Source organism: Bos indicus x Bos taurus, chromosome 3, assembly GCF_003369695.1.
Source record: "Bos indicus x Bos taurus breed Angus x Brahman F1 hybrid chromosome 3, Bos_hybrid_MaternalHap_v2.0, whole genome shotgun sequence".
In the NCBI taxonomy this organism is placed as follows: Eukaryota; Metazoa; Chordata; class Mammalia; order Artiodactyla; family Bovidae; genus Bos; species Bos indicus x Bos taurus.
In genome coordinates, this window is record NC_040078.1 from 34,264,585 (window position 1) to 34,292,321 (window position 27,737).

Consider the following 27,737-nt stretch of genomic DNA (forward strand, 5'->3'; position numbering starts at 1 on the left):
TCTTTCCCCTACTAGAGGGCTGGCACCAGGGTTTATAAACTTGTGCTGTGCCTCGTGTCGTGAGTTATACATGGTGGAGGATTTCATTCATTTACTGAAAAAATAATTGAGTGCAAGATGGGGGTGTTTGTTAAATGAATGACAAAAGGTTTAACAGATTAAACTACGGGTCTCCCTTTTCTCACAGCCATTGATTCTTGGAACCGGAACCAGCTCAATTCCTTGTGAGTTTTGAGAGGATTTCCTCCTTGGAGGCCAGGCCCTGACTTAAGGAAGCCTGCAGGCAGCTGGATAAAGGGAGTGCGTTCCGGCTGGCGCACTGCCCCAGGTTTACACATCCATAGGTCCCCTTCTGAGGCACTAACAGGCCCTTCCCCTAGTTCCCAGGGCCACCCACCGCCCCCACCCATGGCTTCTTCCTTCTTATGGCTGATCAGCAGGTTCATTCACCTGTATCACCATGATAGCTGTATACACGTCACTTTTCCTGAGCCTCTTGCAGCAACTCCTGCAGCCTCTGGGCTTCTGAACATTGAGTTCAGGGACGGGGTGTGGAGATAGACACCGAGTATTTAACTCTGGAGAAATTTGGCAGAGGCAAGAACAACGTCAGGTGTGCATCCCGACTGCGTCCTGCACTGGTGTCTGACAGAAGCAAGTCCAGGCACACACTTAGGCGTGGCCAGCAGATGGCATGTTTGTGTGGCCTGGATGTGGGCCAGGTCCTGTGGATCCTGAGGCAAAATAAGCAGCAGACCCGTGTGTTGTTGCCACCTGGTGGCCAAAGAGGACAAGACACGTTCCTTTTGCCCTTTAGGTCAGTCTGGGGTTTGGTTAAAGGTTAACGGCTCTTCCAATCCCGCTGCAAATCTGCTTAAGCAACAATGCAGTGTTAAGGAGGCAGCGTCAGCTGGGGAGGAGCCCCCCCCATTCCCCCCAGCAGCTGCCCTTCTCCTTTGCTACCTGCTTCCTTCCTTCCCTTTTGGTCAGGCTTTCTGTTTTTTCTCTTTCTGCACTCTACCTCCACCCCAACCCAGCAGCACCACGGAGGGAAGCCAAGGTTTGTTGGCCTCTTACTATGCACTGTGAGCCGTTCAAAGCACTTACATGTGTTAACTCATTTAATTCTCATAAAAGCTCAATTAGGCAGAAGCCATCATCCTCATTTTGCAGGCAGGGAAACAGGCTCAGAGAGATTAAGTCACGCAGTCTGGTTCCAGTGTTTGTGTTCCAAACAGCTCCCCTCTGTGGCCCCCATGTGAACTCCCTATCTGGTTTGTTGAACAGATCGAAAAAACACAAAACTTGGGAACACAAGTGACGTGGCAGAGTGTACAGCTGGCTAGAGTGTGCATAGTTGCTTTATCTCCGATGTGGAGAAAACACAAGACGACCCAGAGGAGTGAAGTCAGAAGGTACCTAGTCACTGAGCACCTTTCAATTCCCACCAGCCTCTTAACTCAATCCTGCCTACCTCCTGAATTCTGCTCCCAGAACAGGACTCAGCTGGAATCCTGCCTGCTCTGTGCAGCCTCTCCAGCCATATAGGTCCCTCCTGTCCTGGTGAAAAGCGTACTTTCCCTGCTATCGGTCACATCTTCCTTGAAAATGCCAGGACATGGGCTCAGTACTGATGAGGCTACTCGGGGGTCGCCCACTGCTGCAAATGTCGGTAGAGGATATCTGAGTCCCCTGACCTGGGCCCTCGCAGGGCCCTGCCTGCTCTTGTTTTCCAGAGACCAGGCCTATCCCTTCTGGCAGGACAGGGACGCACACAGGAGGACACAGTGACGGTGCTCAGCCCGCACAGAACTAGTTTATTCAGTAGTATGGAGAAATGAAAAAACAAAACACAAAATGCTACCATATTTACAGTAACAATCAAACTGTACAATCAGATGGTTAGTGTCAAGTTAGCATCCAGCATCTTTGTATTTTTTTAAGTCAAGTCATCAGTAGTAAAAACCAGTTAAGTTTTTAACCTTTTGCATGAATTGCCGAGGGGAGAGGCCAGGGGGAAGAATCCACGGCAGAAAAACCAGAGACCAGCCTTACAAATGAGAAATAGAAATATTTTCTCTACTCAGAGCCTCTTTTTCTAGCCACCTGCTCCAGAGGAAAGTCGGTGACAAGTCTGGAATACATGTTTAGTGTAAATGGTGACTCCAGTGATTAGCAGCTGGCAAAACCGAGGAGGAAGAGGAGAGGTGGGGAGATGACAGCCTGGAGCAAGGGCAAGGGCCTTAGGCCCCCTTGCCAGGACTGCTGGGTACACACCCAACCTGTGATGGCCATGTCAGACCCCCTGGGACTGGACCCATCCCAACACAACAAGCAAATAAATAAAAAATATATATTAACTCTCTCTTCGCAGGGAGCTGGGTGGTGAGGGGGAGAAAAAGGAACAGGACTTGGTCTTTTGAAGAAGAGAGCCAATTCCAAGAAGGAGATAAAAATAGAACATGTCTCAGAGGCCACAGCAGGTCAGTGGGGTTTGTCTGGTCCCGGAGGAGGGAGAGGGGACACGGGATCCCGGACTCCAGACCTGGGCTGGAGACGGCAGGGGGCGACCCGACTCCTGGCAGTCTTCCTCCTCCCTGTCCCACCCATACAATAGCAAAGAAGCGCAACTTAACAAGTGACTGGCCTTCCCCAGCACGGGGCAGGCAGGGAAATGAAGCACTTTTGGGTCAGCGAACTGAGCAAACACCCGGGCTGCAGCACGCGGCCGGAGTCCAGGAAAAGGAGAGGGGCGGGGTGGCCCGGCCGCCGCCTGGGGGCGCGGGTTCCCCTCAGAATGTGTTCATGCAGCATTTGGGGGTCCGGGGGCTCCGAGTCCTTCTGCCCCCTCTCCGGACAGGGCTTTTGCAGTTCCTGGAGGTGGCAGCACGGGCAGGGTGAGGAACGCCCTCCGTCCTGCCACCCTTGCCGCGCTGAGGCCCGCCCGGTGCAGCCCGCAGGGCACGATGCCCTGGGTGCATGTGGCTTCGTCCTTTCCTTTTGGTGATGGCAGACGGGGGGGCAGGCCCCCCGAGAGTCCCTCTCCTCCCAGAGGCACAGCAGATGGGAAACTGAGGAGAGGCTGGGAGAGCATCCTGGGGGGTCCTAGCCTCTTAGGGGAGGGAAAGGGGAGTCAGTTTCCAGCGTATAAAAAAAATTAATCCCTGAAGTCATGAAGAGTGGAGATCCATTTTTAAATCTTTTTTTTTTTTTTTTTTCCTCTTTTCTGAAAAACTTTGTCTTGGAGATGTTGGCCCCAGGGGTCCAAAGTGCAGTGAGGGGGATGATGGGGAAGGGAGTTGGCACTAGATGGCCTGGGGTGGGGTGGGTGCCCCTCCCGGCAAGGCCCAGGCTCCTCAGATGGATGTTTCGTCGCTGCTGCAGGCAGGCAGGCGGGGAGCAGGGGCAGGATAAAGCACAAGACAGGAGTGGGGGCATGAGTGCAGCTGGGGAAGGTAAGGGAGCCTCAGGGTGTAGGAACCACGGCCCAGGGTTAATGCAGGAAGTTAAAGAAGAGAAATCTGGAGAGGCAGGAAAGCAAAGTGACAGACAAGGCAGACAGAGGGTTAGTCAGAGCAGAGGAGACAGGGAGAAGCTTTCCCCAAAGAAGGAAGCAGAAAAGCAACCCCAGCTCCCCGCCCTCCCCCACTCTACCCGACGCCGGGCCAGGTCAACCCCGTGGGGCACCGTGTCTGTGGGCACGTGGCCTGAAGGGCCCCGGACCACAGTCTGCTGCCAACCAGGGTGGCCTGGGGGAGGTCTGGAGGCAGGGCCTCGGCAGGGCTGCACCCTGATCCACCCACCCAGCCACACTCACTCGGAGCCTGACGAGTCCTCATCCACCGTGCCCGCCTTGATGCTCATGGCAATGGGCATGACCCCATTCAGCTGCTCCTGGAGGCTCTGCCGGGGGGGAGGGCGGGGAGGGGGCCCAGCCCGGCTGCCCTCGCTGGCTGAGGAGCCCCGGGAAGACGTGGTGCCTTGTTCGGGGGGTAGCCGGAGGAGGCTGCTCTTCTCACTGATCGTGGGCAGACACTTCTTCTTGAGGATACCTGTGGGCCAGAGGGTGGGCTCCATGAGGGGCAGGTGGAAGGAACACACCCACAGGCTGGTGTGAGGTGGGGGGCTGCTAATGGGGAGCATGCAGCTGTGCATACCCCACTCACCTTTGTGAGGCTGGGCAGAAGGGCCTGGAAGGGGGCCCAGGGACCCCTCCCAAGTCAAGGCATCTCCATTCTCTCGTGGTCGCTCCTCAGAGGCCCCATTGCCACCACCTTCCTTTGCTGTGGTCCCAAAATCTCCAGGCCAGGGAACCTTCCCAGGCCCCAGGCCCCCATCTGGTGGACAGAGGAAGTAGATAAGGCCCAGAGAAGGCAGTCAGGAGAATCACTACCCTAGTCCCACCTCCCAGAAATCCCAGCCCCTGTGTCCTCCCACTGCCCCCAGAGGCCACAGCCCTGCACTGGCCCACCCTTCGGGGTACTGTGCAGGGGCAGTCTCTCGGCCCCAGGCCCCAGCAGGCTGTCCCAGCCCGGTTCTCCAGGGAAGGCTGCCTCCCTCTCCACTTCCTCTTCCTCCTCCTCGCTGTCTGATGAGTGGGTAGATGCATAGGAGCCGCTCTGGTCATCCTCCAGGGACAGGTCACTGTCGGAGTCTGTGTCTGGATCTAACAGGTGGGGGAGAGATCACGGACAGCCCATCCGCCACCACCCACCCTCAGTAAAAGCTGGGTGGCTGGGCCTCCACCCGCCACTGGCCATCAGGAGATTCCATCCTCACCATGCTGCTGGTTTTGACCTTCCAGGAACAGGCCACCGGGGTCCCCCAAGCCTGGGGGCCCTTGGCCAGGGTTCAGTGTGGACTCCTCCCTAAGAAGACAAGACACACTGGAGGCATCAGCCTGGCTCCTCACCTGTGTCTCATTCTCTTGTCTGTCCTGGGTCTTCCCATTCCTGTCCCATGTCCCTCACCACTTCTAGGTTCAAGCTGCCACTGTGTCAGCCACGGTGTGTGCTACCCAACTCCTAGCCACCTCGCCTGGGTCTAGCAGGCCTGGTGCCCTTCCTCTCTCCCCAGCCTGCCACCCCCGACCCCGCCTCACCAGGCCTCACCTCAGCAAGAAGGGGATGTAGCTGGGCTGACTCTTGCCCGAGCGGCTGGCACTGTGCAGGGAGCCGGCTGAGTCTCCGTAGGGCTGGTACAGCCTTCCATCCCCATACGGGCTGGGGCAGTTGTAAGACTAAGTGGGGAACAGATAGGTCAGTACGTTGGGAAGTGGGACGGGGTGGGCCCAGGCTGGGAAGTGGAAGGGCTGAGGGAGCTTGCCCTAAATTCTACCCGCCATGTACCAAGGACTGGAGAAAGAGGCACTACGTCCCTGCTGCCCCCGATTTCAGGGCCTGGTAGTGGTTGTAGCTCTGCTGTAGCTGTGTCAGTTCTATGTATCCCAAATACCCTGGACTTGGCTGTCTAATAGGGGCTTGTTAGCAAAAGATGGCTCTCCTGAGAGCATCCTGGGAGACACAGATTTACCAAGACACACAAGGGACTCTCAGGTGTGGGGCATTCATGACTGATTACCTGTCTTGGCCACTTTCTCCTATGCTCCACTCCCATCTCTCTCAACTCAGCACCCCCCTCCCCCACCCCCAACCATGCCCCTTCTTCCCAGGCCACACATACCATCTCACCACCCCTTCTTCCTTCAGGAAAGGATGTAAGGATGGAGAAAAAGTGGGACAAAAAGGACAGAGAATGGGCTCCTTGGGCCTCCTGCTTCTCCCCTGCCTCATACTCCCCACGACCCCTCCACCTCCCGGACCCCTGGCTCCCTCACCGAGGTCAGGGTAGACTTGGTGGTCAGAGCAGGGTCAGGGCTGGGCCTGCGGCTGCAAGCAAACTTGAGTGCTTTCCGGACCTCCTTGCTAAGCACCACGTAGGAGAGGAAGATGAAGGGGCCCTGACAGGCAGGAAGGAGCAACTGTAAGTATTGATTAAGGTACCTCCTAGTCCAGCTCCCCCACACACACAACTCTAGCGGCCTCCCACAGGGCATGGGCCGGGCCAGTACCTGGACACAATTGGAAGCAGCGAAGAGGTAGTGGAAGAGGAGGGTGTCACTGTTGACAGACAGCAGTGCCAGCAGCCACGTGGCGCTCAGCAGCAGCAGGACAGCGAAGGAGGGCCGCAGGCCCGAGCTGGGGGCGGGGGGCTGTGAGTCTGGCTGCGAGGCCTCCCACGCCGGTGCCCGCCCACCACCCAGGTACCCCCAGCCCATACTCACACAGGGCCTTTCTTCTCAAAGCCCTGCCGCTGGGCAGCACAGGAAGCCCGGGCCGCCAGGATGTACAGGAAGACGCTCATCTGGCAGGGGAGGAGGGGGTGTGAGGGGGGATAGTCAGGGCACAGACGGCTTTCCTCCCACCCCCGGGAGGCCTCCGCCATTCCTCAAGGGGAGCCTGAGGTCACACTTAGCCTGCTCCGCCCCACCCCCAGGCACTCTCTAGCACTTACCGAGACCGCAAAGGCCACGGGGCCGGTGAAACTCCATATGAGGGTGTCGTAGATGGAGAGCCAGCAGAAGTCGGGGTTCCCATAGCCCTCCGGGTCCAGGCCCACAGCTAGACCTGGGAGGGCGGTGACAGCGGTGGGGAGGGGTGGTCAAGGGACTTGGGAATCAGTCAAGCGGTCAAGTGGGCTCTAAGGGCCAGGTGCAGGGGAGGAAGGGTTCTGTCCACCCTCTGTCCATGCCAGCCTCTCCAGCCTAGGGGACCCTCTCCCTGGGTGGGGCTCCCAGGCACCAAGTTAAACGAGAGGGACGCTTGTGGAGAACTCGGCCCGGGGCGTAGGGATGTGGGGCCTCCGGGCCTGGGATGTACGTGGGAGAAGGTAGCATAAAGGTGCACCGAGGCCCTAGGGATGTAGACCTCAAGACCCGGGCTGGGGGCGCGGGGTACCTGTGATGAAGGCGGGCACGCCCCAGCCCAGCATGTAGTAGAATCGCATGGGGCCGGCGTTGACATCGCGCACCTCGGTGAGCGCCCGGTACAGGTGCAAGGCCTCCAGCAGAGCCCAGGCGAAGGCGCAGAGGAACAGGAAGTGCAGCAGGATGGCAATGACCGTGCAGGCAAACTGAGGGCCCAGGCCGCGCCCAGTCAGTGCCCAGGCCACACCAGGCTGTGGGCTCTACTCTCACCAGACTGGAGAGGAGGGCCTGGGTGCTGGACGCTGCTCCAGCGGGCAGTCTGGGCCATAGGAAGGTAGATCTAGGGTGCGCTGGGGAACCAGGGGGAGCTGGAGCGGCGGAAGCCACGCGCCAGGCCCCAGGCTAGCTCTTTACACGTCATGGCTGCAGAAGCAGGATTGAGGGGAACGCTGGGGAGGACTGACATGGGACCATGAGAGCAGGGGACACTGGGGAAGGTTTCTGGTGAGGAGGAACATCTTACAGGGAGGTCAGCCTGGTTGATTCCCAGGAGGAAGACCAGCTGAGCCAGGCCCAGGGCGGCTGTCAGGTTCCGCCGGATGCCGTGCTGGTTGGAGCGCAGGGTGCGCAGGACAGCAAGGAAGAGGAAAGTGAGCAGGAGGGCGGCCAGGGTGACCCCGAGGGCCACATATGTCAGCGTCTTCAGTGGCAGGATCTCCCCATTCTGCAGGGGGGGTGGCAGAGAGACAGGGGGGTTAGGATGGACAGGGTCTGAGCACCCAGTCCAGAGCCCTGGGCTCCCACTCCCAGCCCTGCGGGCCCAACCTCGCGCCGAGACACGTCCATGAGCACGGCGAAGCTCGTCATGTGGTTGCACTGGCAGCTGACGTGGCTCTCGTTGCGGAAGACGACTTCACAGCCTCGGGCTGACCAGCCACCAGTGCCACTGACCCTGTGTGGGGGAGGCAGGGTCAGGAGACAGGAGAGTGGGGTGCACTGGGGCCTGGGGGGCTCTGCTCACAGCCCTGGGGCACAGGGCAGTGCAGGCTCACAGGATGGAGTGGTTCCAGAAGACACAGATGGGTTTGGTGCGCTCCTCAGTCTCCAGCAGCCGGAACTGCACTGTGACTGGCTTGTCCAAAGCACGGGGCAGGAGCTCCTCGTCGTCATGGACGCTGATGCTCACCACAGGTGTGTTGATGACGGGGCGTTTGGGAACTCTGGACAGGCAGGCACACAGTCACCACAGTATTCGCGTGAGTGGCATGCACGCATACTAAGTCACTTTAGTCATGCCCAACTCTGTACAACGCTATGGACTGCAGCCCGCCAGGCTCCTCTGTCCATTGGATTCTCTAGGCCAGACTACTGGAGTGGGTTGCCATGCCCTCCTCCAGGGGATCTTCTCAACCCAGGGATCGAACCCACATCTCTCACGTCTCCTGCATTAGCAGGTGCGTTCTTTACCACTAGCGCCACTTGGGAAGCCCTGCGTGACTGGAGGACCCTTCTTATCACTCTGAGATGCTGCCAACCCCTGGTCCCTCTCTGTGGCTCAACCACTGACTGGCACCCCCACCCACTCCTTGTCTCCCTGGCCGCTCACCTCAGGCTGCGCTTGTCTGGGTCGTAGTTATGGGGCAGCAGCCCGGCCAGGGTGCGATAGATGATGACGCTGGCCACAGCCTCACCCTGGCTCAGCTCCGGGTGCCGCCGCTGCCGCCGAGCCAGCTCCTCCGGCTCCTGGGGCTCTCCGGGGCCCGCGGGTCTGACCACAGGGGGCGTTTCTGGGATCGGGACATTGTCTACTCAGCTGGGTCCTTCACAGACACCCCAGCCTGGCCCCCTGACCCACCCCTCGGCCCCCACTGACCTCTGAAGACAGACTCAGGCAGAATGACCGTTGTCTCCAGGTCTGGGGGCCGCTCCCCCCGCAGGGCCTCATAGCGGGGCAGCTTGGCCCCAGCAAAGTTCCCCTTGTCCAAGCGAACGACAGAGATGACTAGGGAGAGGGCACAGGTCAGACCCTAGGTGAGGAGGGCAGGCCCCTGGCACGGCCCTGCACACTCCCTCTCCGGCCCGCCGGCAGCCTCACCAATGTTGGGCGTGACGATGGTGAAGGGGCTCAGGTAGGTGTGCCGCATGTTCTGGGCCAGAGCACTGGCATAGGCCTCATAGTGCTGCAGTAGCCAGGCAGTGCCGCCCTCTGTCTGCTGGATCAGCTCCCAGTGCCGCTTGTTGGCCGCATCCAGGAGGGCACTGCCCACACGCAGCAGATTCTAGGGTGGGCACGGTCACAGTAGGCTGTGCCCACAGCCTCACTCCTCGTCCCTACCAGCCTGTCCTGGACCAGCCCTGGCTCACCCCCCACCATGCCCTGCCCACGAATCCTTCCTCCTGTCTCTAACAGCTTCCCAGGGCCTGTGCCTATGCCCACACAGATTATTTGATGCGGGTTCCTCCTGTCCTGGGCCTGTGGGGAGGGCCCCTCCTCTGGCGAGCCTGGTCAGACCAGGTCCTCGTACAAACATTATTCTCTGTGGGTACCCTGCTTTGAGAGGGGTCGGAAAGAGGTGCTCTAAATGACCCATGTGCTGCGCCATGCATCACAGGTTCTCATGGAAGCCTCATGCCAGCTGGGAGCTCCCTAAAAGCAGAGAGGGGAGTGCCCCCCACTGTGCCCTGAGGTTACCAGGAGCTGGCTCACTCACCATGACCTCCTCCCACCCCACCTTCCCTGCCCACTCTGAGCCCCACCTCTGTGAAGTGCACGTCCTGTGTGGCGGACAGCCCAAAGCCTCGCTGGGCACTCTCGTGGGCCAGCAGCCGCGTGGCCAGCTGGTAGGCCACCTTGACATCACTACCAAAGTAGCCAGCTGTGTGTTGGGTAGCATTGCGCAGGAGCAGGGCCAGCCGCTGGGAGCGCCCCGAGTCCAGGCCTGACTCGTTTCTCTGAAGCCGCTCAGCCTGGGACCAAGACAGGCAGGGGGGTCAGCACAGGGAGGGGACAGTGAGGTTCTCAGAGGGCAGAACTGGAACTCCAGAGTAAAAGGACTCGGGAAGGGGAGAGACAGCCTCTGGGCAGGGGCCCCCGGAGGCAGGAGCTGGAGTTGTCGGAGTCCCCTTTCTCAAAACCGGGGAGGCGGGCAACTCATCCTGGGTGAAGACGGGGTGAGGGGCAAGGAGAAGCAGAGGAGACGGTTCACTTACAAATCCCTTCAGCTCTGAGAAGGTTACTGATGTGCAGTTGAAGAGGTTTGGGGGAAGCCACCCTCTGTGCTCGTCACAGTGGCGCACAGCAGTCCCTGGGGGAAGGCAGCCAGGAGCGCAGGCCTCAGGGAGAGACCTCGCTGAGTTCTGCAGGGGGCCAGCCTCCATGGACCGGAGACAGGGGACTAGCAGACAAGGGCCCTGCTGTCCGGCACCCCAGTGTGTGTGGAACACCAGAGCCAAAACCTCTGCGAGATCAACCCACAGGAGGGCTACAGGAATGGCCTCCCTGAGCCTCGGACTCGGCTGCCCTACTCCGGCCACCACCTTGAACTATCTGCCACACACTCTCTGTTTCTGATCTCTGTTCATGGTCAGTCCAAGGGCCAGCACCAGCCTGCATCCTGCAGCTCCCCTGGGACAGCACCCCGTGTTCCCTGCTCCCCAGGCCATCTCTCTAGTGGCATAACTCCAGTACGAGGTGGTGAGTTGAGGATAGCAACCTGTGTGACTCATCTTTGAACCTCTAGTACCCAGCCCCGTGCCAGGCACACTACAGGTTTTCAGCACTTTTGTTACAAGTCCAAAATGTAGACACCTTTCATCTAGGCAAACTTGGGAGCAGGGGAGCATTGAGCCACGGAAGCATGGGACATGGAATCCCCCAGACCTGGAGGCCAGAGGTTGGGGGGGTCTGCAGCCAGGGGCTCCCCACCCTCACTCTACTGATAAAGGCCAAGTCCTCTGTTTCATGTTCTGGGCCTCCAGCACCTACCGAAGGAGCCTTTGGGACAGGGGGCAGCAGCAGGCAGACCAAAGCGGGTACGGGGCCACCAGATCCCAGCCTCAATGGCCCTCGGGCAGCTGTCGTAATTCACTGCAAGGAAATGCACCATCACTCAGGAGCAGTTGTCCCCCTACAGCGATGGCCGGGCTCCCCAGCCTTCCCAAGGCAGCCTCAGGTCTGCAACCCATCCCAACTCCTGGCCTCCCTGGGACACTGGGGCCTGGCACACAGCAGGGAGGGCCACCCACCCATCTCGAGAGCCCTACCTTCACAGCCGTTGGTGGTGACCTCAGCAAAAGGGTTGTCACAGCGATCACACTGGCGCCCAATGACACCTGGCTTGCATGGACACTGGCCCTCCTCAGGGTCACAGACTCGGGACAGAGAGCCCGTGGGGTAGCAGTCACAAAGGAGGCAGGCGGGGCTGCCAGGGGGCCGGTAGTGGTTCTCCTGAGAGGGAGAAGGGACACGGGGTCGCTGGCTCAAGCTCTCTTCCCTGGGTGCTCACGGATCCTCTCACTTTGGCCCCTCTGGAGAGAGGTTCCCTGACCCCCAAGAATGGTACATTCAAAGTATTTATTAACTGGTCGTGATTCAGAATTGAACCCACCAGTGAGACACCAATCAATTAGAATGGGCTGCAAACAACCAGTACAGCTGGCCTGGACACACAAGGACAAATAACCACTGGCCCGCCCCAGCGGATCAAAGGCACATAGCCCTCAGCGCTCTGTGGGGAGGCTTCTTCCACCGCCCACCCCCCAAGGGCCCAGGAAGTACAGGACAGCGGCCGAGGCAGTCGACGTGCAGCCTTGGCTCGGGGCAGTCACCTTGCAGTGGCACTCGCCGCTTGTCTTGTTGCAGTCTGGATCGAAGCCTTTGCTGACATCGCAGTTGCATGGGCCGCATGTGGGGTGTCCCCACCAGCCTCGGGGACAAGGTTGGTCAATCCTGCGGAGAAGGGACCAGGGAGGAATGAGCTCCTTCAGCCATCCTGTAGCCACGAGTGGCCCTTCTGACCCCAGCCGTGGCCCAGCCAGGCTCCCAGGGCTCTGAGGGACACAGCGGACATTGGCAGTGGCCCCAGCTGCCTGCACGGATCCATATTACCTGGTCTCACAGTATGGCCCAAGGTAACTGGGAGGACACTCGCAGGTATAGCCATGGGGAGCACTGGGCTTTCGGGTACACATGGACTGATGCTCGCATGGGTTCAGGTCACACACGTTAGTGCAGTTGTCACCATAGTAACCTGGGACCAACCAGAAAGACGAGAGAGACTCAGTCCCCACCTTCCCCTGGCATTTTCTTCAAACCTGCCTTCATTCACCTCCTTCTATTCTGAGCAGCTATACCAGCTGGCTGTAGCTCTGCAGTGCAGAACGAGAGGCTCAGAGGGGTGAGGTGACTAGCCCCAGGTCACATGGCAAAGCCAGAGTGACCCACCCCCACCCCACACCTGCTGACCTGTCCCATTCCCCTGGGCCCCTGGCCTACCTGGATCACAGCTGCAGGAATAGCTGTCCCAGTCGTCACTGCAGTAGCTGTTGGCAGGACATGGGTTCGAGTCACAGGGGTCTGGCAGGCTGCAACCTGGCTCCACGTTGATGCTCTCCCCACGGCTGGGATCCAGACTGCTGACGCCCTCAGGCGTCTCGCTGACCCGAACACCCTGGGAGGGAGAGGGCAGTGGTGTTGGCCCTGTGTGGAATGGGCTTCTCAGTGTTGGCAGTGAGAAGGCAGAGCAGGAGGCTTACCTGCAAACAGCCCCGGAAGCCTCGGGCCACACCACTGGCCGGCCCTGGAACACCCCCGACGGTAACGTTGCTCAGGTGTAGCCCGTGCAGCCGGGGGCCCAGGTTGCCCTCTGCCCGCTGCTGCCCGTAGTCAAAGGACAGGATGGCATGGCCAGGGCCTCCACTGGCTCCCAGCGCCAGCTGTGCATGGTGCCAGTCGCCATCATTGGCCCGGCCTGGCTCCAACTGGAGAGATGAGGCCTGGAGCCCCGTGCCCTCCACGCTCAGCACCACGCGGCCCTCCCGAAGCTGGCACCAGAAGAAAAGAGGGTCAGCAGACTGCCTCGATCAGCTCATCTTCCCGCCCACCGTCCTACCTGAGCCACCAAACCCATCCTGCTGCCCAGCTGAGGCCAGGGAGGAAAAGGCATTATTTCCTGTGGGCCCGAGAGATGGCAGCAGTGATCTACCAAAGGAACCCAGCTGCCTTTTCTCTCCTGGGAAAGACCCCGCCCAGCCAGCTCTGACCCATAACCCGTGCCCATGGGCCCGCGGGCCTCACCCCTCCCTGCATCACCTGCAGAGTGATGGTGCTGCGCCCCCTGGTGACAGCCTGGAGCAGGACGCCGTCGGCCTGGCGTGTGCGGAACATGAGACTGAGGTGCCAGGGCTGGGAGATGGGCAGTGAGAGGCCATGCCAGGCCAGCAGGCTGCTGCCCAGGAAGCGCTGCGGGTTGGCCATCTCTGGGCAGGCAGATAGAGGCAGACTCTGAGGGGCGGAGTGGCCGAGTGCCCCAGGGGGCATGATGTTCAGTGGGGGTAGCTCCACGGGAGGCAGGGTACTGCCCCTCCTAGTGCCCAGGCTCCCCAGCTGCCCCGCCCTCCAGAGCATCTACCTGCTCCAGGTCCACCCCACTCTGTGCCCAGGCGTGCCTCTGACTGGGCCCTTTGTCTCCCGTGCTAACCCTTTCTGGGCGCTGCCCAGACACGCTTTTCCACCCACAGCCAAGCTCAGCCGGGCCCTGCCCAGGGCCTGGCCTGACCGTGCTGGGGTTCCCAGAGCTGCTGATAGCTCCCAGGCCCCAACCTCTGACAGCTGCCCCCATACCTACCCTGGGCACAACTCTTGCCCCCAAAGCCCAGAGGGCACTCGCAGCTGAATGCGTCCCACTGGTTCACACAGGTGCCCCCGTTGTGGCAACTGTTGCTGTCACACACGTTCTTCTTGGCAGGGCACCCTAGAATGAAGAGAAGGGTGCTCAGGCAGAGGCTCCTGACAGAAAACCTGTGGCAGTGGCTACAGGGGCTCTGAGCCCCCCACTTCCAGGGGCCCCCACACCAGGCACCTCCCACCGCTCTGCATTCAGCCTGACCCCGCCTCCCATACCAGGCATGGTGCCGTTGTTGGCAATGAAGTCGGCCATGTCAACGTGGCGGCTGTCCACCTGCAGGTTCCTTATGCAGCCCACGAACTGCCGGGTGCGGACAGGGAAGCTCTCGGGCAGGTCAGGCACCCCACCCAGCAGCAGGGGCCCTGTCAGGTCCAGAGACCTGGCAGGCGGGGTGGGGGGTGGAGAAATGGCCGAGAAGTAAGGGTGAATGGGGCGCTTCCAGTTCCTTCTCCTAGGGGCCCTACCGAGCAGCCAGGGGAAGGGGAGCCCCACCCTGGAGCTGCTCTATCAGACTGCTGCCCAAGGCTAGCTCGAATCCCCCAGACTTGCCGGTTGCGCCCCCACCCAGCCCCCACGCAGAGGGCTGGGCAGGGGCAAAGGGTGGCCAGGTAAGAGAAAGGAATTGGTTACCATTTCAGGGCTCCCAAAGTCCCCCCTTACAACCCTCCCTCCCTGTGTGGCCCCACACCTCGCTGCACCCCCAGCCCTCTCCCCTCCTTACTTCTTGCTGCCACCCTGAGTGCCCTGGGCAGCGCAGGAGTAGTTGCCCAGCATAGCTCCAAAGCGCAGGGCTACCCCTGTATCACAGCCATCCACGGTCACCACAGCCACCTTCTGCTCGGATGGGCCCTGCGGGAGCCCCGTCTGACCCAAGAGTGGCTGTGGACAGGGAAGGGCAGAGAGGGGAAAGAGTGGGCCAGGGCCATTCATGGGCCAGCAGGCAGGAAAACACCAGCACATACACACTCCCTTTGTGTACTGCTACACACGCATACACGTGTGGTATACACACGTACACATGCACACGGATGTGTGCTCACATGACCATTTACCTTCCTTAATGTCCACTTGTGTTTGTACCTAGCGGAACAGGAAGTGTCTGTACCACCTAGCAGGATGGGAATGCCTGGCGAGGCAGCAAGTTCCACCCCTCCCTTCCTCCCCGTTCAGCCAGACAGACCATGACCAGCCCCCAGCAAGGCAGTGCCACCCAGGTCTGGGAGAGCATCTGAGCCCAGGACAGGGCCCTCTCCCCCGGGACCCCTCCCACACCCACCTTATTGTAGTACTTCAGCTGCACCGTGTGCCACTGGCCGTCACTGACCCCTCCGGGCACGAACGGGGACACGGTGGTGGTCGACTCCCCTGAGGAAAGGACCCAGGTGAGCTGAGACACCAGCTGAGGGCTGGGAATGGGGACAGGCCACTTGCGGTTGGGCTGTGCCCAGGTTTGGCTGGGAGAGTGTGCGACTCAGGGTCAAGGGTGGAGAGGCACAGGGACTCGGGGAGATGGGCGAGGACGCAGGGTCGCGGGATCACCTGCAGAGAAGGTGAGCTGGACCTGCTCCTGGATCACCTCGAGGGCCACGAAGTCATGCTTCTCATTGAAGCGCCCGTTGTACAGCAGCAGCCCGTCTCGCTCCTTGGTGGCAAACCTGAGTGGGAGTGGGGGAGGGGGCAGGGAATGGGGCACCCACCTGGATACCAGCACCCCAGCCACCTAACTAGCCCTGGTCCTACTCAGAAATCTCCCGAGGGCTGACTCCTGGGCAGAGGCTGTGGGCCGTATGGCTAGAGCGTGGAAGATGAGCACAAACCAGGACTGGCGGCACGACCCTGGCATCCTGGCTCCCACCCTTGAGGGTGGGTTGGGAGGAGTGTAGGTGGCCCGGTGGGTGAGGGGCCTGCCAGCCAAGGGTACAAGGCAACTCCAAGTACAGGCCTGGCTCTGTCAACACCTCCCTCCCCACCTGCCACACAGCATCACCACCTGACGTCCCACCTAGTCCACAGAACAGGAGGCCCCCCAGGCTGTCCCTGGCCCCTATTCCAAGTGCCCAGGCACTCACGAGAGGGCCAGGGTGAAGTGGAAGCGCTGGCGCAGGCCCCGGAAGGTGATGAAGGAGCGGGCAGGGAAGCTGCGTGTGGTCACCTGGCAGAAGGGCTTCTCAAAGTCTCCGGATGGGCAGTCGCACTTGAAGCCGCCCACCAGCAGGTTGACACAGGTGCCCCCGTTCTTGCAGACGCCTGGGGTGCAGCGGCCTGAGCGGGCACTCACTTCGCAGTGCTCACCTGGACAAGAAGTCAGGCAGGTGAGCACCAGGTGCCTGGGGGACTGGGACTCCTTCGCTCGCAGTGATCCCTCTGTGATCTCCCATGACTCCTATGACACTCTGAATCCCTCCAGCATCCCCACCTCCTCTCATGTGCTTATCCCTCTGAGCTCTGTGAAACCCTGGCTCCTTTGATGCCCTGCTTGGCGCACTGGGCATCCTCACCACAGTCCCATGTATTGCTGTCCCGCAAGTTCCCAGAGGCTCCCAGTCCCTCCCATGCCCTTGTTTGGGCCTTAAGAGCACAGGCCTGTGAGGTCCCTGATCACAAGGTCCGAGTCCTAGTGCCCTTTGGTGTGAGGGCTACCCAGCAAGCATGGGGGTGTTCTGGCCCCATGAGGGGGCATGCCTGTGGATGAGAGGGCCTGCAGGACAGCACAAGGGCTGGTGCCAACCCCCACCCCACACTGGTGCTTTTGTCTCTCACAGGCACCAAGATCAGCTTCCCTCCCTGGGGATGAGACCAGGCTTCCATTTGGATTTGTTGGAGTTATGGGATGGTGTGGGCGGGAAGCTGGGGACTCTCCAGAAACGGGGCAAGGAACTCCCACCCTGAGCCCTGGTGTTCAGACTGAGGACCTCTGTGCACTTGAGAGATGCTGAGACAGTAGGGAACTGAGCCCTGGGAGCTGAAACGGAGGAGCTGAAAATTCCAACATCAGATGGAAAAATCCACCCTTTTCTCTCCCTCCCCATTCCCAGATTCTAGAGATAGGTTCTCAGCTCCAGTGCCTAGTGACTGGCTCTAGTTTCCATGGAAACTGTTGTTCGCCTACTCTAAGCACCCCCTACCCCATCCTCTTGGACAAAGACTTCCCTCCCCTCCCCCCAGCCCACCCCTCTGCTCCCCCCTACCCACAGCAGCAGCTGAGGAGTCAAGTCTGGCAAGTTCTGGGCAGGAAGATGCAGCAGGGGAGGCAGCAAGGCTGGCCTACCACGGCTGGCGAAGCGTGTGGGCATGGCTCTGGGGGAGAGGGAGCAAGGCCTACGGCCCCCGGGAAGGAAAGGCATGGAGAGCAGGGGATGTCCTGAGGGAAAGCAGAAGGCTGCAGGGAAGGGTCTGGAGCCGAAGCAGAGGCAGCGAGATCCCAGGGAAAGTCTGGGGACAGGATATGTAAAGACCCCTGGAGATAGGCCAACAGGCCTCTTGGTCAGGCCCTGCTTTACACACCTGGGCAAGGGTGGAGCTCCAGGTCACACAGGTGCGATGATCTGAAAGTTCCCATCCCCACACCTGAACCCCACCAGTCTCCCCAGCTCTTCTGCGCCTCCCCTCAACACCTGAGGAGAAAAGCACCCGCTGCGGCTCTGAAAGGCAACTCACTCATCAGTTGGGAGAGTGCATGTACTAGGCCCAGCCTCATGTCAAATCCAGGTGAGACCTGGGGCAAGTCACCTGATCTCACTCAGTATTTCCTTAAATCACAGCCAGCACTTCCCACAGGCCAGCTCTTACCCGTATTAAATTCAGTATGGGTAAGAGCTGTATTAAATTAAATTCAACCTTGTCAAGGGAGTAGATTCATCACCCATTTAAAAATTCTACCCCATAGAGCGGTTAAGTAACTTGCCCAAGGTCACCCAGCTGCTCTTGTCAAAGCTGGGATACAAATGCAAGCAGACTGGCCCCAGGGCCAGCGCTGACCTCAGTTACACCATCTGGGGGTGGGCGCGGGTTGGGGACAGAGAAACAAGGCTCCCCTCTTCCTTTCTCAAAGGTGATTGTGAAAGAGGAAGGGGGACTTGTGAATGGCCAGTGTACCCTGTACATTCCCTCAGGAGAAGAAGGAGGTTACCGGGTTCTTAGCTTGATTGTGCTGGCCCTGCGGCCTTAATCCCGACCAGGGCCGCCCCCAGGCCTTCCCCTCCCTCCCTCCGCGAGGGCTCACCGGTGTAGCCATCACGGCAGAGACAGGTGTAGCCGCCCTCGCGGCTGCGGCAGTGTCCGTGGGGGCCGCAGGGCCGTGAGTAGCAGAGGTCCACCTCGGTCTCGCAGTAGTCGCCGGTGAAGCCAGGCGGGCAGCGGCAGCGCAGTCCCCCGACCGGGTGGATGGGCCGGAAGAGCACGGAGGAGGAGGCGATGAAGGGCGCGGAGGAGTCAAAGCGGAGCACGGACACGCAGCGCATGTAGTTCTCGCAGGGCTCACGCAGGCAGATATTGTCGTCGAAGGGCAGTACGCGCTGTGCGGAGATGGCCGTGAGCAGGCTGCGGTTGAGATACAGGCGCTCCTGCAGGTCCTCGGAGGGCAGGAAGGGTGGCCCGCCCCCGGGCCCCGGCGGCTGGCCCACCGACAGGCTCACGTTGAGGATGTGGCTGCCTGGGGCATCGGTGTCCCGCTGCACGTTGAAGATCACCACGTGGTCTGGGGGTGTGGCCAGCGTGGCGGCCACAGCCTGGATGAAAAGACCCAGTAGGGGCGACAGGAAGCGCTCGGGCGACATGTCTTCCAGGCGCAACGTGATGCTGTGCGTGAGCATCTCGTCGGTGATGATGGTGACGCGTAGGGAGCACTGAGCGGTCACGCTGTGCACGCCGTCTGTGGGGAGGCCAGACGGTCAGCACCCAGGGAGGGCAGGGGTCCCAAGCCATAGATCTGGCTCCGGGTAGGAGCACCCGGAGGAGGGCATGAGTGTGGGCGGGAACCCTGCTCGCACACTCCTGCACTGCCCAGTTGCCAGGAAAGGCTCTCCTTTTCTAACTGGCATAAAGGAGCCCTTAGGACGATGTATGCCTCACCTGAGGGAGAGTCACTCCAGGAGGGCTCAGCCCCCAGCAGCACTCAGGGGGATTGATTTCCAGAAGTTCTCTTTGCATACTTTCCAGAACCCTCTGTTGCAAAGCATGTGTGTGTGTTAATTACTGGGTCCTGTCAACTCTTTGCAACCCCACAGACTGTAGCCCACTAGGCACCCCTGTCCGTGGGATTTCCTAGGCAAGAATACTGGAGTGGGTTGCCATTGTCTTCTCCAGGGGATCTTCCCCACCCAGGGATCGAACCCAGGTCTACTGCATTGCAGGTGGATTCTTGGTGGTCTGAGCCACCAGGGAAGCCTGTTGGAAAGCACGGACACATCTTTTAATGTTTGTGTATCTTTCCCTGCCCCAAGCCACGGACGGGTCTGCTCCCTTATATCAATACCAGACCAGGTGCTTCCCTGCACGAGGATCTTATTTTGCCTTTTTCTTACCTCCCTAGAGGGCCCAGAGCACCATGCTACTGCTAAGTCGCTTCAGTCATGTCCGACTCTGTGTGAACCCATAGACAGCAGCCCACCAGGCTCCCCTGTCCCTGGGATTCTCCAGGCAAGAACACTGGAGTGGGTTGCCATTTCCTTCTCCAATGCATGAAAGTGAAAAGTGAAAGTGAAGTCGCTCAGTCGTGTCTGACTCTTAGTGACCCCATGGACTGCAGCCATGTACTGGAGTGGGGTGCCATTGCCTTTTCCGTAGAGCACCATGAGACCCACAAATATAATCCTCCTGCCACCTCAGCCTCTATGTTGCTGCTGCTGCTAAGTCGCTTCAGTTGTGTCCGACTCTGTGCGACTCCATAGATGGCAGCCCACCAGGCTCCCCCGTCCCTGGGATTCTCTAGGCAAGAACACTGGAGTGGGTTGCCATTTCCTTCTCCAATGCATGAAAGTGAAAAGTGAAAGTGAAGTCCCTCAGTCATGTCTGACTCTTAGCGACCCCGTGGACTGAAGCCTACCAGGCTCTTCCATCCATGAGATTTTCCAGGCAAGAGTACTGGAGTGGGGTGCCATTGCCTTCTCATCTCAACACTATTACAACCCTGACCCTGGCTGTGTTCCCCCTCCCTCATTGCAGTAGAGAATGGAGGGTGAACTGGGTCAGTGGGCCACCCAGTCCCCCTCCTACTAAGCCTGGTGGCTGCTTGGGCGCAGGCCCGCTATCCCCATAGCAACGCCCCACACAAAGCATTCTTCCCGCCCAACTCTCTGAGTTGCTGAGGGTAGCCCGGGGGGCCCTACCCCAGGAAATCTAGCTGAGCCACCTTACCAGTGGCAGCACCACCCACTGCCCTGATGTTGTGGGGTTCTGGGGGCCAGAGATGGAAAAGCCTGGGTAGCTCTCCACCCTGAGCCCCAGACAGAGCCCCACTGAGCTGACATCTCCTTTGGGCCTAGACTTCCAGCTACTCATCACCCACTTGGCTCATGGCATTAAATCCAGTGCCTGCCACACCCCCGGGCCACACACTCACTTATAAACAGCTAAGTACTAACACTCTGGTGTCTCACCCCACCCACACACACTAAGCCCAGAAATACTGGGCACACCTGAATGCACAAATACGTGGCAATGGATTTTCTTCATCTCAAAATGAAAGCTGGAGGCCAAGCGGTGAGGGAAATGGCTTGGTTGGGCTATAAGCGATATTGTTTATTTACTACAACGTTCTATGCATAGTAAGTGTTCAGTCGGATGTTCATGAGAATCTATTTGATCTCCATAATGAAGAAATGGTCTTTAAAACACAGCAGGGAGGCCCAAGTAGTTATTTAAAAGGACATCCTAGCAGGAATGGGGCAGGAGTTAGTGTTTCTCAGGTGGGACAGAGGTAGGAAAGGGCTTCCATGGTGGCTCAGTTGGTATAGAATCTACCTGTAATGTACAAAATGAGGGTTTGATCCCTGGGTTGGGAAGATCCTTTGGAGAAGAGCATGTCAACCCACTCCAGGATTCTTGCCTGGAGAATCCCATGGACAGAGGAGCCTGGCAGGCTACAGTCCATAGCGTCGAAAAGATTTGGGCATGATTAGCAACCAAGCATGCACGCGCACACTCACGGGTGTAGGAAAGGGATCTGGGAATAGATTCTTCGGCTTCTGTGTCATAGCACCTTGAGGTGGCTGACTGCGCCGGCAGCTAGGAAGGCTGAAGCCAGACACACATCTGAGCCGTGTCCTCGGCCCCCTGCCCACCTGCCCTCCAGCCTCACTGCTTGAGAATGTGCCGCCCGCTTGCTCTCACCAGCAAGCCTGTTGTCATCACTCACCTCTGCTCCTCCTTTTCTTGACTGCTGCTGAACAAGCTGTTCCTTCCTACCTGGACTATCCAGCCACCAGCCCACACTCCCCCTAGTTTCCTAGCCCACCCTAAACTCACCTTTTCCAGGGAGCCTGCCCAGATTTATGACTTCAGGCTCGACTTTCCTCCCTCTTTCAGAGCCCCCTGCACTTAGTTCTGGAGCCAGCCCAGGGCCCTCGTGTACCTGGTGCCCAGTGATTCCTTGGTGTGAGAGTCCCTCTGGGCAGGAAGGAGCCCAGAGTCCACACAGAGTCCTCCTAACTGGCCAGGGAGGGGCGGGGCAGGCAAGAGAAACCTCTCCACCGTCAGCCCTGGGAACGCGCGCCCCTCCCCATGTTGCCCCTCCGCCAGCCCAGGCCCCGCCTGCACCCCTCACCCAGTGTGTCTGTTGCTTCCCATCTGGCCCACCATCTGTGGCCGCCTGCCCCCTCTGCTATTGTCCCCATCCCAGCAGTCAATGGACCGCTCTCTCCTTCCTCTTTGTTCCTTTCTTCTGCCTTGACCTGGGTCACCCTTCAGGTGCAAAGGCAACGGTAGGAACCGGGGTGGGGGGTGCATAGCCTGAGCCATCCTCCTGGGCAGAAGACGGTGGGGATGGGCCCTGACCCCAGGAAACACCATCTGTGACAAGAACCTCGCCTGCCACACCTGAAAAAGTGTCAAGTCCCAGACTGGGGCAGAATTAGACGCCAAACCTCCCTTCCCCTGGCAGATGCACTAGTGGGAGTTGTAGGCCATGGACGGGCACTCCTGTGTGTCCAAGCAGAGTTCAGGAGAGGCAGAGTTAGGAGAATTTGGGCCTCAGGAGAGCCACCCGGCCCATGCTGGGGCAGCTGAAGTCCCAGGGAACAAGAGAGGGGGAAATCGGAGAGGCAAAAACACAGAGACCAAAACAAGGGAAGACAAAGGCCCAGGAAAAGAGCCAGCAGCGGAGAAACTGGGAAAGGAGGAGAGTCACACAGGAGATGGGGAGAGGACCACGGAGGAGACAGTGCAGAAAGGCCCCCAAGGGCAGACGCGGGAAAGAAAGAAGAGACAAAGAGCAAGAGAGGGAAACAAAGGGCAGCAAGAGCTGATCCCCCTCGCCCCAGCCCCCTGGACTTTGGGGTTGCCGTGGTGACTGCCTCCAAGGGTCAGGGCCGAGGGGAAAGGGTGGGGCTGGGCTGGAGGGCTGGCTGAGGCCTCCCCCTCTATTCTAGGGGAACCAAGGTCTGGGGGTCTGCATGGGTAGGAGTGCAAAGGCTGGGTGGGGCCTCCTCTGCCCACGTCCCTCGGTCACCTAGGGTGGACTGGGGCAGGCAGGAGGGAGAGGCCCTTCCCTTCCGGCCCTCCCCACTGCTTCCCAGCACAGAGAAGGACACGAGATAGCAGAGCTCCAGCCCCCACCTCCTCCCACTAAGGAGGAACTGAAGCTTCCAGAGGCAATGAGCCTGTCCATGACCTCTAAAAGCTCACGTGCCCTGGCTCCAGTGGCCACCTGAGGATTGGGGAGGGGAGTTATCTGTCCCAAAAGGACTATGAATGGGGAGGGGTCTAAAGCCACGCCCTGTGTCTTGCACACCTCACTCCTCTTCTGGCCCGGACTCCTTGGGGTAGAAGTGAGGCTCGCCAGGCGGCTCTTTCTCCCCTCTCTGTGTCTGAGTGAGGGTGCCCTGACCCACCCCTCCCCAGGCACAGCTAACAGTCAGTCCTCACAAGGGCCCCAGCTGTTCCCAGGCTCAGGGAAGGGGCTCCCTCCTTGCTGCCACTGTTGTCCACTCCCTGCTCCCGACAGAAGAGACAGAATGTTGCCCACCGCCCAGCCCCGACTCTCCTCCCCCAGCCCTTCTGTCCAGGAGTCTGCAGGCTGAGCGCTTGGCCAAGCAGCTGGAATGCCCGGCCTGGGTCCCGGCCAGGCTCCCACGCCCCAGGATTCTGTTCTCCTGCCACTGGATCCGGGGGCTCTGCCCTCAGAGGCCACTAGCGCCCTGGCTCACCATGGTCCCCACAGCCCATCCCCTGAGCCCAGGCTCTCACGGGCCGTGGGAAGGCCTGGCGTCTAAGAAGAGCCAGGCCGCGGGGAGGCAGGGGGCCCAGGAGCACCATGGCCTGCCCCTGGCTCTGCTGCAGCCCCTCCCCCAAGCTGGACCCCGAACCACCACCTCTGACAGTGGGGTCTGTTTGGACAGAGACAATGAGCTCCAGCCTCACTTCCTGTGGGAGCTCTGAAGGGGAAAGCCAGGCCAGGCTCTTTCTGCCTGGAGGGAAAAGAATGTCCTAGACAAAGTCCCCCTCAGCTGGTCTGTGGCTCAGCCGGGAGCCAGAAGGGGCCCAACCGCAGGGTCCTGACCCTGTGGGGGCAACCCTGTGCCCCCACAGTCTCGGCTCTGTCCGAGGCTGTGTGAGATCACAGGGACGTGCCGGCGGGCGGGCGGCAGGCGGGCGTGAAGGGGTGGCTCGCTGCTCTGGGCCACAGTCCCCTCCATCCTGCCCCAGCTCTCTTGGACCCCAGAGCCTTTTTCCATAATTCTCAGCAGCCACAGAGAAGACAGCCTCATGACACTTCCCCGACCACGTCACAGGCTGGTAGGCAGGGGGCAGCCGACCGAAGCAGCCCGGCCCAGCCTGGGGTGGCAGGCAGGGCCCACACAGCTGCCAGGATTCCTCAGGTTCTGTCCCCAGCTGCTTTGCATCCCTCAAATGCTGGGCCAGTCCCAGGTAGAGAGATGGGTCAGCAGCTCCTCCTCAGAAGGCCGCCCAGGCCCTCCCCCGAGGGCCAACTCCACCCCAGTGTCGCCTGGGCCCTTCCTTACCTGACACCAGCACGCTCATGACAGCCTCCAGAGGTCGGTTGTTGTCCAGCGCCCGACTCAGCCTCAGCTCGCCCGTGGACGCGTTGAGGAGGACCAGACTGAGTTCATTCCCCCGCTCAAAGCTGTAAGTCAGGCTGTCTGAGATGTCAGGGTCGTGGGCAGGCACCCGGCCAATGGCACCCCCTGGGAAGCTACTTGATCGATTGGTGACATAGTTGTTGAAAAGGATCTCGAAGTTGCCCAGCACTGGTGGGTTGTCGTTGCGGTCAAGCAGGCGGACGTGCACTGTAGCTCGGCTCACCAGTGGAGCAGACGTGGCCTGGATGACCAGGACATATTCAGGCCGGTCCTCGTAGTCCAAGTCCACCAGAGCGGTCAACTCTCCGGAGAAGATGTCCAGTTGGAAGACCTCAGGGATGTTGCCCTCCACGATCTGGTACATGATCTGAGCATTGGTGCCTTCGTCAGGGTCAGTGGCTGTGACCCGGGCCACTGCCAGCCCAATGGGACTGTTCTCTTCCACAAACACATCAAACTCATCCTGCTCAAAAACAGGTGGGTTATCATTTACATCCAACACTGTGACTGTCACGTCCATGGGCGTGCGGGCTGGAGGCATCCCCTTGTCCACTGCATATGCCCGCAAGACGTACTGGGCCACATTCTCACGGTCCAGCCTCCGCAGTGTTCGCACAATGCCTGATGTGGACTCTACGATAAAGTCCCCGTCTCCATCATCGCCCCCTTGGAAGGTGTAGAAGACCCTGCCGTTAAGGCCAGAGTCACGATCAGTGGCTGAGATCTGCAGAACACTGGTGAAGGGGGGCACGTCCTCGTAGACACTGCCCTGGTAGGAGTCCCGCAGAAACTGAGGGGCATTGTCATTCACGTCATTCACCAGGATCTCCAGGTAGGTGGTGTCGGACTTCTGGGGAATGCCATTGTCCCGGGCAGTGATGGCCAGCGTGTAGGACACCTGGTCCTCATAATCCAGCTCAGCCTGGGTGGTGACAGCCCCTGTGTCCGCATCGATGCGGAACTGGGGGATGCTGTCCTCCATAAAGTAGGTGATGCGGGCATTCTCACCCGTGTCCTCATCTGTGGCACTGATGAGCACCACTGTGGTGCCTGCTGGCCGGTCCTCATTAATATTCACCGTGTAGTGGGAGCTCTGAAAGACAGGGCGGTGGGTATTGGCATCGGTGACATTCACCACCACTTGTGCCGTGTCCTGCCTCGTGCCATCGGAGGCAGTAACAGCCAGCACATACTGCCGCTCAAGTTTGTAGTCCAATGGCAGGGCGAGGGACACCAGCCCCCCACCACTCTGGCTGGTGATGGAGAAGCGGTTTCGGGTGTTGCCGCTGGTGATCTGGTAGGTGATGACGCTGTGGGCATCTCGGTCCACGGCCGACACCGTCACCACGCTGGTGCCCACAGCTGCATCCTCATTGAGCCGTACTGTGTACTCTGGTTGGGTGAAGGTTGGGTTGTTGTCGTTGACATCCAGGATGGTCACACTGACACTGGCCGAGGCAGTGAGTGCTGGGGTGCCATGGTCACGGGCTTCTACTCCAAAGCTGTAGAAATCAACCTCTTCCCGGTCCAGCTCAGCTGCCACAGAGATCCAGCCTGTGCCATTGTTGATGGTGAAGGGAAAGTCGTGTCCAACCCCTGCAAGGCGGTATTCTAGGCGGGCATTGTCACCCGCATCAGCATCAATGGCCTGGACATGGAGGACCAGGTAGCCTAAGGGGACACTCTCCAGAACAGTAGCCTGGAAGGGGGTGCTGACAAAGATGGGAGCATTGTCATTGATATCCAAGACCTGCACTGTCACCAAGCCGGAGACGTTGGAGAGAGGGGGGCGGCCACCGTCCTGTGCCCGAACCCGTAGGGTGTATTCCTTGGTCGTCTCATAGTCAAGAGGGCTCACCACGTCCAGAGCCCCAGTCTGGGCATCTAAGTAAAACTGTCCCCGAGCGTTGCCACTCATGATGCTGTAGTGCACCAGAGCATTGCTGCCCTTGTCTCTATCTGAGGCTGTGACCCGGAGGACCGGAGCTCCTGGGGCCACATCCTCCCGCACCTGGACCACGTAGCGCTTCTCACTAAACTGGGGGGCATTGTCATTATCATCTTCCACCGACAGGAAAATGGCAGCTGTGGCAGTGCGTGGACCAGGGTCCCGACCCTGGTCACTTGCTTCCACAGTCAACTGGTAGGATTCCACCTCTTCCCGATCCACGGGGCCTCGGGTTCGGATGACCCCAGAGCGAGGGTCAATCTCAAAGACTTCAGAGGGGCTGCCCCCAGACTCCTCCAGCAGGCGGTATAGAATATTGGCATTGGGAGGGGCGTCACCATCTGTGGCTCTGACGGTAAGCACCTCATAGCCGACTTCCAGGTTTTCCCGGAGGCTCTCCTTGTACTCTTGCTGCTCAAACACAGGGTCGTGATCATTGGTGTCAGTCACCAAGATGGTGAGCGTGGCCAGGGCACTGCGTCGGGGCATGCCATGGTCCTGCGCCGTGACCCTGAAGACGTGCGTGCTCTTGGTCTCACGATCCAGCTCCTCGGCTGTGGTGACCGCACCAGTGATCGGGTCCAGGGAGAAGAAGTGGTTGGAGCGGCTATCGAAGAGGGCATCCATAGTGTACTCCAGTCGACCTGCCTCACCCTCATCTGGGTCAATGGCCCGCAGAGATGCCACAGGAGTACCTGCTGGCTGGTTCTCGGGCACTGTGGCCTGGTAGCTGGGGGGCTGAAACTGGGGGGCGGTATTCACGTTCCTCTTCCGACGTCCACCCATGGACTCTTCTGCTAAGCTGTCCCCTGCCCTAAAACCTGGGGCCTGCACCAGCTTACAGGACTGGCATCTCAGCCGTGGGGCCTTTAAGCACAGGTGCTCATGGGGCAGGGTGAGCTTGCCCTGTGGGGAAAGGTGGCCTCCTATGCCCAGAAGACGACAGCTCCAGGGGCAGCCTTCGGGCGCTGGTGGCAGGGGGATGTGGGCCCCGGATTCTGGACACCAGACCCTCAGACCATCATGGTGAGGCACCAGGTGGCCAGTCAGTTCCGTCCCCGCATCCCTGCAGCGGCTGGTGTAGAGCCAGAGGTTCGAGGATGAAGCTGGACAGAGCCAGCCCACGGGAGCGCAGGCCCCCGAGGAGCCGCGTCCGCCAGGCCCCAGGGAGCGACAGGGCCCCACTTGGTCTCCCAATAGTGGCGGCAGCAGCAGCAGTAGCAGCAGCGGCGGCAGCGGTGTCGGAAGTGGGGCACGGGCCGCCGGGCTCCGCATCTCTCCCCCTTCCCGGCCGGCCGGGTCAACGGCGGCCGCCGCTCCTCCTCCCGCTCTTGCGGACCCCGCCGCGCCTCATGCCCGGGCCGGGGCGCCAATCCCCGGGGGCTACTTTTGCGCCCCGTGGGGCCTGCTCCTTGATGCCTCACCGGAGCCCGGCGCTGCCTGCTCCCACGCGCCGGCTCCCACCGATCCCCAAGCCGGGCCCACGCTGGGTCACCCAGACCACCACGGGCTGGCGCCGCGCTTCCACTAGCACACCCGGCTCTCGCCACCTGTGCCCGCGGCGCCCGCGGGGCCCGCGCGCCCTTGGCCCTGCCGCCCCGAGATCCTCTGAGTGCTTCTCGCCCCCGCGGGATAGCCCACCTGCTCCCCCAGAGCTGCGCACCCGGACCCCGGCCCGGCCCCGGGCGCCTCCGACGGCCCCC

General features: G+C 60.1%; 1 protein-coding gene across 3 annotated transcripts; it reads right to left on the reverse strand.

Moving 5' to 3' along the window:
* Positions 1-1,788: 1,788 nt before the first annotated feature.
* Positions 1,789-27,724, reverse strand: CELSR2 (cadherin EGF LAG seven-pass G-type receptor 2). Of its 3 annotated transcripts, none has more exons than XM_027536305.1 (34): positions 24,009-27,724; positions 18,053-18,700; positions 15,900-16,122; positions 15,370-15,485; positions 15,107-15,195; positions 14,552-14,709; positions 14,046-14,209; positions 13,771-13,896; positions 13,236-13,402; positions 12,680-12,967; positions 12,420-12,594; positions 12,033-12,174; positions 11,753-11,873; positions 11,189-11,372; positions 10,911-11,012; positions 10,136-10,230; positions 9,683-9,892; positions 9,021-9,204; positions 8,799-8,927; positions 8,532-8,712; positions 7,978-8,145; positions 7,751-7,877; positions 7,449-7,649; positions 6,957-7,131; positions 6,514-6,626; positions 6,284-6,363; positions 6,071-6,197; positions 5,837-5,959; positions 5,112-5,239; positions 4,780-4,868; positions 4,472-4,666; positions 4,167-4,337; positions 3,818-4,052; positions 1,789-3,112 (listed from the first exon to the last, which is right to left on the reverse strand). In XM_027536305.1, the coding sequence occupies exons 1-34, from the start codon at positions 27,307-27,309 to the stop codon at positions 3,106-3,108; spliced, it is 8,742 nt and encodes a 2,913-aa protein (XP_027392106.1). In that variant the 5' UTR covers positions 27,310-27,724; the 3' UTR covers positions 1,789-3,105. The 3 variants fall into 3 exon arrangements, with proteins under 3 accessions (XP_027392106.1, XP_027392105.1, XP_027392104.1); XM_027536304.1 differs by having other exon boundaries at positions 1,789-3,378; XM_027536303.1 differs by having other exon boundaries at positions 1,789-3,521.
* Positions 27,725-27,737: the final 13 nt, after the last annotated feature.